The 9,980-nt window shown below is 34.2% G+C and overlaps 1 protein-coding gene across 3 annotated transcripts in view; it reads left to right on the forward strand.

Moving 5' to 3' along the window:
* The window catches only part of LOC117107811 (NXPE family member 1-like), a 34,773-nt gene extending 25,107 nt beyond the window's left edge, over window positions 1–9,666 (forward strand). For all 3 annotated transcript variants that reach the window (XM_033249593.1, XM_033249592.1, XM_033249591.1), the window contains exons 3-5: window positions 5,735–6,504; window positions 6,750–6,808; window positions 8,603–9,666. In XM_033249593.1, the coding sequence (XP_033105484.1) occupies window positions 5,735–6,504; window positions 6,750–6,808; window positions 8,603–9,378 (1,605 nt within the window). In that variant the 3' untranslated portion in view covers window positions 9,379–9,666. The remainder of the gene's footprint in view (window positions 1–5,734; window positions 6,505–6,749; window positions 6,809–8,602) is intronic.
* The last annotated feature ends 314 nt before the right edge of the window (window positions 9,667–9,980 follow it).

Consider the following 9,980-nt stretch of genomic DNA (forward strand, 5'->3'; position numbering starts at 1 on the left):
CATATATATATATATATATACATAAAGTATTTTCAAGAACTAAATTTGTATTAATAATTAATGAAAACAAAGTATAATAGTATAAACATAGCATAAATCACTAATTTAATGTTATCTTGCATTGTTTTATTAATATTTTAAATTTCTTTTTCGTAACTTACAGTTTGATTTTCTTTATTTCCATTTAAATATATTTTGCCTTTGTTGCTATAGATTACTTTTATTTTACTAAATTGTTGACTTTTGCATACTGTATAATAATTAGGTTTTGTATCTATATCACTTAACCCTTTCACTGCGTGTACCCGGTAATACCGGGTATAAACACATATTGTTGAATTGCGCGTACCCGGTACTACCGGGTATGTAGAAAAAATATTGTTAAAAATCAGGAAGAGGTTCTGCGCCCTCTATAGTTTTTTTCTATGAACTATAATTAACCTTTTATAGGAAAAAAGTGTTTTCGAGTGGTTAGGCGCAAAATGGCGGGTGCACGGCCTCAAAACAGACAGTACAATGTCGACGAAGCTATGGACCAGATATTTGCAGATACGGATAGTGAAGATAACTTTGAATTGGATGATTCTTGCATTTCTTTTCCCCCAGTCGACTATGATAGTGACGACAGTGATTCTAAGGACGAAAACGATAATTCTCTCAATTTGGGAGGCCCTGCACAGGGTCAAGGTGGCAATGCCTTGATTCTGGTGATGAATCTGATAATGAATCGTATCCTTTACCAAAGCGCCCTAGACGAATGCAGTCACCTAGTCCTGATTGTTCGTCAGTTGATGAAAAAACTGCTGTTCTTTCTGATAAAAGTGAGCTTTCAAGTAATGAAAGCGATTCTGAAGATGAGCCAGCCAGAGGCAGACGTCGTGTACGTGGTGGTGGGATTCGTGGCCGAGGTGTACGGATTCGTGGTGGCAGAATTGGTGGCAGAGATGTAAGAGTTGAGAGAGGCCAGGCTCGTGCTAGAGGACGGGGCAAAGGCGTGCAAGGGCTCAGAACCCCAGGATTAATTGGGACATTGACATGAATGACAGTTATGAGCCCAAGCAAATTCCTTTCGTTGGTGGTGAGCGACTCAAAGTTAGGCTTGGCGCAAATGCAACTATTGATGAATTTTTTGCCCAGTACTTTACCAACGACATCTTCAGTCATATTGTAGTGGAGACCAACCGATATGCTCAGCAGTTCATCGAGGCAAATCGTGAAGGTTTAAAGGAGTTCTCTAGAGTTCATGCCTGGGTGGACACTACAGTTGATGAAATGAAGACATTCTTCGGTTTACTTGGACTGATGGGTGTTATTCACAAGCCAAGGCTGGACATGTATTGGTCTACGGATGATCTGTTAGAAACACCTATATTTGGCCAACTAATGAGAAGGGATAGGTTCTTTCTCATACTAACATTCCTACATTTTGCAAATAATGAGGACCCCACTTATGACCCTAGAGATCCTAATAGGGATAGGCTGTACAAAGTAAGATCTCTCATCAGGAAAGTCAGAGATCGCATGCAGCGTGTCTATGCCCCCGGAAAAGATATTTGTGTGGATGAATCTCTTCTTTTATTCAAGGGGAAGCTACTTTTCAAGCAGTGCATTCGAACAGAACGTGCTCGTTTTGGCATAAAATTTTATGAACTTTGTACATCCGAAGGCATCGCTCTCGATTTTATTGTCTACTCAGCTGAGAACATATTCAGGGATCATCAAGACCCAGAACCCTAAATGCTTGTTACTGAACGTATACCTCTGAACTTGATGCAGCCTTATCTTGGTCTAGGCCACACATTGTACACTGATAACTACTATACATCCCCAAATTTGGCTACTTACCTCCTTGATCATGATACATACATTTGTGGAACTATCAACCCAAAGCGTGCTAATTATGCTGTTGATCTTGGGAATGAAAGGCTTGAAAAGGGTACATCATGTTTCATGAAGTCACAAACTGGTAACATGCAGGCAGTAAAGTTCCGTGCGCTAAAGAACAAGTCAAATAATAAACCCAAGGAGGTATATATGTTGACCACGGAGGGTAGGGCTGCTATGGTTCCTACTGGAAAAAAAGACAAGGATAACAATCCTATACTCAAGCCAGCATGCATCATTGAGTATAATCACAAAATGAGTGGAGTTGATATGGTAGATCAGCAGCTTCATAGTGTGAGTGTGGTCAGGAAAACGTACAAATGGTACAAAAAGATTGCACTGAGGTTGTTTATGCAGTGTGCTCTGAGTGCCCACAAACTTCACCGCAAATTCACCCCATCTACCAAAGTTTTTCTAGCTGACTTCAAAGACCTCCTTACAACACTTTTGTGTTCCAGCCCTAAACTGAACAAAGATGTAGCAGGAAGAGAAACTGTACACAGGCTAACAGGGAAGCACTTTCCGAAAAAAAGAGAGGAAAAAGCTGGAAACTCTAAGAACAAGAAAGACAAAATGTGTCGTGTGTGTTGGGCGCGTGGACTTCGCACCAAAGCTGGTAGAGAAATAAAGACAGTGTGGATTTGCCCTGATTGCCCAAGTGAGCCAGGTCTCCATGCAGACAAAGACTGTTTCAGAACCTATCACACAAAATTAGATTACTCGAAAGGCCATGACAGAGAGGATAATCAGAATACATCTGATGAAGATGAGTAAACGTTGAATATGTGCGGTTTCCTTTCCACATTTCACACAATAGAACAGGCTAATTTTTATAGTTCTAAAATAAAGTAACCGTATGATGTTTGCAACGATGCATTTATATTTACAACCTGGATTATATAAAGCATAAATAAAAACGTATGGCAAAAAGTACATCTAACAGTGATTTTCTGCAAAATTTTATATTTTCACAATTTTGAAGAAAAACTTCGATTATTTGCGGAATAAAACGATCAAACTAACTCAATTTTTTTTGTTTTTATCCATCTTGTGTGTCTGCATCATTATAAAGTAAAAAAAAAACATTCCATAAAAATTTCATTGGGAAAAATTGGGTTTTTTATCAAAATTTGAGAAAAAACAGAAATTCAAAATGGCGACTTTGAGGTCACATGACTACCTAATTATGCAAAATACCAAATATCAATGTTCCTCGCGTAGGCCAACCTATTGCTCGCCCCAACACACAAAAAGAATTTCGAAAAATAACCTCTTTTAGTATTTTTATTTTTAATTATTTTAAAAATTAACTTTTTTCGTTAAAAAAAGTCCCAGCACAGGGGGTACATATACCTACAGCAGTGAAAGGGTTAATGTCTGCGTTTAACTTTTTTTTATTATGTAACATACTGTGTTAATTGTAAATAAGGTATCTGACGACCATAATAAAAAACAGCATTATATTTGTTGATTTGTAGTTCATGAATAGGCCAAAATGAAGTTTTTCTACTACTGTACTACATTGTTACTCTAGTTGTCATTGTTCTGGTATAACTGAAATAAAAACTAAACGCCTTTGTGCTGTAGTTGTCGTCGTCATCATCATTCTCGTTAGCAGAATCAATGTCATGAAAGAATTGAAAGAAATCATCATCATCTTCACCATTCTTGATGGCAGAATGAATGTAATGAAAGCATTAAAACAAATAATAGAAATATTTGTATTGTAATTTCATTACAGATCAAGTCTGTGTTTAATCAGTAGCCGTCGTTTAATTTTTCGGGCGGGTATAAAAGTTTTTTTTTTCAACCTTTTTAACTTGTAGCACGGGCTAATCCAGAATTTTTCAAAATGGGGGGGGGGTGCACAACAGTTTCAGAATAGATAAGAGAGTAACACATAACACTGACATGCATTGAAATTTTAAAAATTCAGTGTCAAAACAGGGGGAACGTGCCCCACCCCACACCGGATCCACCCCTGCAGAGTGGTTTTCATCATATATCTTGTTTGTTACAAAGTGTACATAGTTTGATTCTTTGGGTAAATATCGGCTTTCTGATATAAGCAAGTTAAGGTTCCTGCATCATTGTATTCAATGTAATTAATGTGTTTCAAATTTAACCATTGGTTTTAACAATCTATAGTAAGTCCAATATATTGGTATTTCTAATGAGAGAAATTTGTGTTGCTATATTATCCAGCCTCAAATAAAAAAAGTGCTTATAATCAATTTCCTAATAAAATTACTTTGCTCATATTTTTTAACAATTAAAAAAAACATTAGAAAGAAAGTTTGGTTTCTTTATCTTGGTAAACATGCTTCAAGTGGGGACTCTTAAATCGGCCTGCAGCTGGACTTGATCAGGTCTAGTGTAATAAATATACATTTTTTATTAGTCGTTATACACGTTAAAAATTATTATTGTTAATACTTGTAATAATAAATATATAAATATATGGCAACAATATAATCTAACAACAAACTACTGTATATATGAATAAATTATAGACAAATGTAAATACTTATATACATACATACATATAAAGAAATAACAAATATATTACAATATAAATATATTAAAAACAATATATTACAGTAACAACATATTTAAAACAGAAAATATATGTATATATAATATATATATAATATATATATTTCACTAATTTTTCACCATGAATAATTAATTTTGCATTTTATACTTTATCATTTCAGGTTAATGAACTGAAAAATATGGCAAAAAAAAAAAAGAAGACATGGAAAGCCTACATTCATATTGTATCTCCCGTTAAAAACAAACACAAATCAGTACTTCAAATTACAATTACAAACCACTGCAGACAATTTTCAAGAAACTGTTTTTCTGCTTCATAGCACACTGAATTCCAGAACTAATTTAAAACCAAAGTCCAGTGAAAATTAGGGATTTTAAGACCAATATTCTTATAAACTCAAAAATTAAAAAAAAGCAGTTGGAAGAGATACCATTCAAAATTTAGGAATTAATAACCCAAAACATTCTTTGCATTCGAGTGTGAGCAACACTAAACTCGTAACCATAAAAGCTAAGGTTATACAACTCTCAGAAACCAAAAAGTTCAACACAAGAAATGGGCTAAAAATATTACACAATGTATGCTGATTGATCCATCGTGTTCAGTACAGACAACTATTTGGGAAAATTTCATTCACAAAATTAAACATCTAGACTGCAGGAAAAAATGTTTGAAATGTTCAATAAGATGTCAATTTGCAAGTGATAAAAAGTATGTTTTCTGTAATAAACCGACTTATAATTAAAATAAAAGCCTTTATTGCTATCTTGTTACAAAATCGTGGAATCATATAGTTTTTAATTACTATACCCTAAATGCTCAAAAAATCGCCACGTCGTGGCTCTTAAGAGTATGTTATCCTTTTTTGTAACTAAAGAATTTGGGTTTTAAATACAATGTATACAGTGTTAAGATGAATAAGTTACACAATGAATACACAAGTATTTTTTTTTTGTATTAAAGTGTTAATACACTATGACATTGGACTTATGATAGGCCTACTGTACTACGGGAATGTGAGATATGTAACATGAGAACTGACATGAAAAGCACCACATCAGCATTTCTTTTTATAAGCTCAGTAGCCACATGTACCTCTTAAGTACCTATTTTTGTGGATGGCAGAAAGAAGATTAACTGTTCCATTCCAAGACCTGACTTTTTTATACAGTTTCAAAATGACAAGAATTTATTTTATTTTTAGGTGTATTATAAAAAACATATAATGGAACAGTCCATTTTTAAACTCATGAAAATGTTCATTATTTAATCCATCTTTTATTAAATTTATAGATGACATATGTTGATCTGCCTACGTATAAGACTGTCTTAAGTATAAAGAACTCTTTTATGATTACAAGAAAAATCCTGGGCATCAATGATCAGCGCAACGAAACTCAAAACATAATCATTCCTGAATTTAAAGACATTAAGAACCAGCGACTCGATGCGCCTTCTGTTTTCACATGGGGAAGTGATTTACACAGAATGGGGCTAATAGATGTTAAGAAAAGTGTCTTTAATCTTACACGCCAAGTTATTCGACGAGGAGAAACATTTAGCATAATTATCAACGCGCATGATCAGTACGGTCGACAACGAGTGCGGGGTGGTGATTTTTTGTTTGCAACTTTAAATAGCACCGATTCGAGTATACCTGGAAAAGTAATCGACTTTAATAATGGTACATACGAAGTTATTTTCTTTGCGGCTTGGACGGGCACCACAACGATCAACATTACACTTGTACATACTTTTGAAGCAATTCATTTTTTAAAGACTGTTTTATGGCCGATGGAAAAGCGTGTATTTTGGACAGGCACTTTTGCGCTCAACAACATTTCTGAATTAACACTGTGTGAAGTAAAATCTGTTGGAACGTGGGACAACAAATGCGAATTCCCAGAGCCAGGCGCTCTCGGTGGAAACATTTTACTTTGTGAGAAACCGAAAACTCTTCCATGCTCTTCTCTTGTAGCAATCACATCGAAAGGCAGTGGTGTTGATGTTAAAGCGGCCATCTTCAATAAACTTCGAGAGAAACATGCTGATATATTTTTGAAGTAAGACGTATTTTCAAGTACCAATCAAATTAAAAATACGCATAGTAAATACACATTACACAAATAGTTATGTGTCACTATGATTTCAGCTTATCGAGTAACATTAATATAATAGAGGAAAATATAATTTTGCTAACTTTTAAACATAACTATATTAACATCTTTTGGTTTCTTTGTATACATATAAACTTTTTTCATAATCCCAATACATTTGTTCTAAGATAAATAATATTTTCTTATTCGAGGAATGCAAGCTATGTACAATTCACCAATGGACCGAAACAGCTGATAATACAAGAATCCGGTAAGAAGTCTAATGGCCAGATTTGTAAACTAAAACTTGACAAATATAACACGTCAGCCTATATATCTTATTAGTGTATGCTTTTGCATCAGAATGTACCGTAGGGCTACGTGTACTTAATGGTTGTACATAACAATGGCGCCCCTCCCAGAGGTGCCATATCATAAATTTTCCATTTTGGGGCTAAGGTGGTCATGTAACATGTCTGATAACTACTTTATTAAATCTTGGTTTATTGCTTAGATACGACACAAAAGTGCCTTGCCAAAGAACGAAAGTACAGTAATTTGCACAACGATGATTTGAATGCACCCCCTTCCCCTCAAGGTTGAGAGTGAGTCACGAGCTACAATCGATGTACCAACCGTTTTCCACTAAGTTAATTTTTGAAATGCAGTAAAACCCCCCCCCCCCTTGGGACACCCCTATTCAGAGGACACCTCTATTTAGGGGACACTTTTCCGTGAAACGAGGGGCGATATATCTTTTAACACTGCGGCCAACCCCTATTAAGGGGACACCCCTATTAAGGGGACACCCCTATTAAGGGGACGGAGACACCTTCTGAGTGTGCCAAATAGTCGAATAACCCCTATTAAGGGGACACTTATTTTTTTCTATTGTATCACAACAAATACAACAGTCTTAAAATAAGAAAAATTCACTAAACTTTATATATTGACACATTTAGAGCAACATTTTAAGGAACTCTTATCGCCTTTCTACTGCTGCTTGTCAAGGGCAAGCTTTTGTTAGACTAAGTAATAATAATAATAATAATAATATTTTAACTGAAATTGCAAAAAGAATTTTGAACCAAGTAAAATTAATCTGTTTTTGTTTGGTAGTAGTTTGGTGTGTTCAAGTATTTTCATGGTTTGTTGTTTTGCTTGTATCTGTTTAAGTGGTGTTTTGTTCTCTCCTCTTATTGATCGAATTTTGTACTTTAAGAATTTTGTCCAATTTTTTCTTGGTTTTTATTTTAATTATTCTGGTATATGTATGAATAACTGTTTAATGAAATTGTTCTATTGTTTTAAAGTTATAGTAGGCTTACTACTTAACTTCTCTGTTCAGGAGGTTTTCTGTATAAATTGAAATTAATTGAAATTGAATTTTAAAATTTGAACAATAAACCAGAATTTTCTCCCCAAATTTTGAGAGTGAATATCGGTAAGGCATATTGCATGTGTTACTTCGTATAAACCAATCTTGTCATTTTTTACCCATAACTATTGGGATTTCTTTTTCTTCGTTTTTCATGCACTTTTATGGGATTCTAATTAATTCATCAACAATGCATCATGAAACAATATAAAATATAGAACTTATAAAACTACTGTTACATTTCTGCTGATTTCATATTATAAATAAATTGTATTTGCCTTGAAAATTATTGCTATAAATTAGTTGTAATTCTGCTGTAACTAATTATGTCAATAAAAATAAAATTATGAAGAATTGTATGTCATCGTTATATGAAAACATGACAAAACCCCTATTAAGGGGACAATTTCACGTTTTTGGTTAGTGTCCCCTGAAAAGGGCTACACTTATTCACCCCTATTAAGGGGACTGTTTTGGTCCCGAAGGTGTCCCCTTAATAGGGGTTCTACTGTTTGCATATTGCATATTTATGAACCATATAAAAATAAATCTTTAGATAAAGATTATCAGTTTACATATACAAAGTATATTTTAACTTTTGTGGCGAAACTGTAACTTTATATAGTTTCTCATTTTTAATAGATTTCAACACTATTCAAATGTTCATTGTTGTTTCTACTATTATAGAAGTGAAGTGGATACGTGAAGCCAAGAACATCAGAGATGTGATAAGTATACGTCCGTGTGGACCAGATTTACCCCTACCACTAAGCGATGGATTTTGGTCCGGCAAAAAGTGGAATTCATTTGCATGCGACACTAAGCGATGGACTGCAGGTCAAATTAGAAAATGTTTACGTGGGAAACGTTTATTTTTTACCGGGGATTCAACAACAAGACAATGGGGTGACGAACTGTTAAATATTCTCGGCCTTAAACCAACAACATATTCGCGATATTTTACTAAGTTGCATAATGGAATAATTAATTTTCAATTCAGGTTTCACAAATATTGGTTAGGTTCAGTCAAAGAAGGTGTTCATGACGGTCAATTCGAATCTGATTTACTTGATAACCTTACGTCATCTGATTGTGAGTACATAGTAGTCATAAGTCCATGGGCTCATTACTGCCAATGGACTCGTATTTCATTTACTGAGAGACTTCTTTATATCAAAAGTGCGATTAAACGGTTTAGAGCCAGATGTCCGGACGCCCCAGTCATAATCAAAACTTCACACCCACGATTTCACGGCTATGGTGGGATTATTCCAATGTCCAGTGACGGTATGCTTTTTGAATTTCGTCGCATGTTACAGGAAATTTTTTCAGGAATGGGTCTGCATTTTATTGATATATGGGCAATGAATCTTGCGTATCCTGTACCAAACGAGGTTCATATGCCAGTGCAAGTTATCCACGAAGAACTTCAGATGTTTTTCACGCATGTTTGTAATAGTTGAAAACCTGAATTTTATAAATAGGCTTTTGTATTTGTTTGTTTTGTAATTGTTTAAAACAAATTGTGATTTCTAACAAAAATTATAACTTGTTTATATTAATACCGGATGTTTTGGGTGAATAGTATTATATTTTATTATTATTATTATTATTATTTATTATTAATAATAATAATAATAATTGTGCTTGTATAGCTCATACTGCTAGAGCCTCTATGCGCTGTCCAGAAAATTACTGAAAAAGAGTGCAATTATTAGGAAATTCAAAGTTAAAAAAAAATTACCAGTGGAGATTCTATCATGTGATATTCTGTATATGCAGACTTCTATATTTATTTATTTATTCAACTGAGCATACACTTTTGTTCCAGTGGCACACAACAATTTGGTGCGTTCAATGAGAAAGAAAAACAACTAAAAGAAACTAATATTATACAAAACAATTATAAATATTCTTATGTTATGAGAAATGATAAGAAACTGCTTTCGAAACCATGCAACCTATCTTCTTTTGGTGCTCATATTGGTTTTTTTTTAAATCTAATCTATTCGCGACGTTCACACACTAGAGGGCAAAGATTTCGTTTGTATTTCAGGTGCAGTAG

Source organism: Anneissia japonica, unplaced genomic scaffold (genome assembly GCF_011630105.1).
Source record: "Anneissia japonica isolate Jap-2015-1 unplaced genomic scaffold, ASM1163010v1 scaffold287753_len344599_cov186, whole genome shotgun sequence".
Classification (NCBI taxonomy): domain Eukaryota; kingdom Metazoa; phylum Echinodermata; class Crinoidea; order Comatulida; family Comatulidae; genus Anneissia; species Anneissia japonica.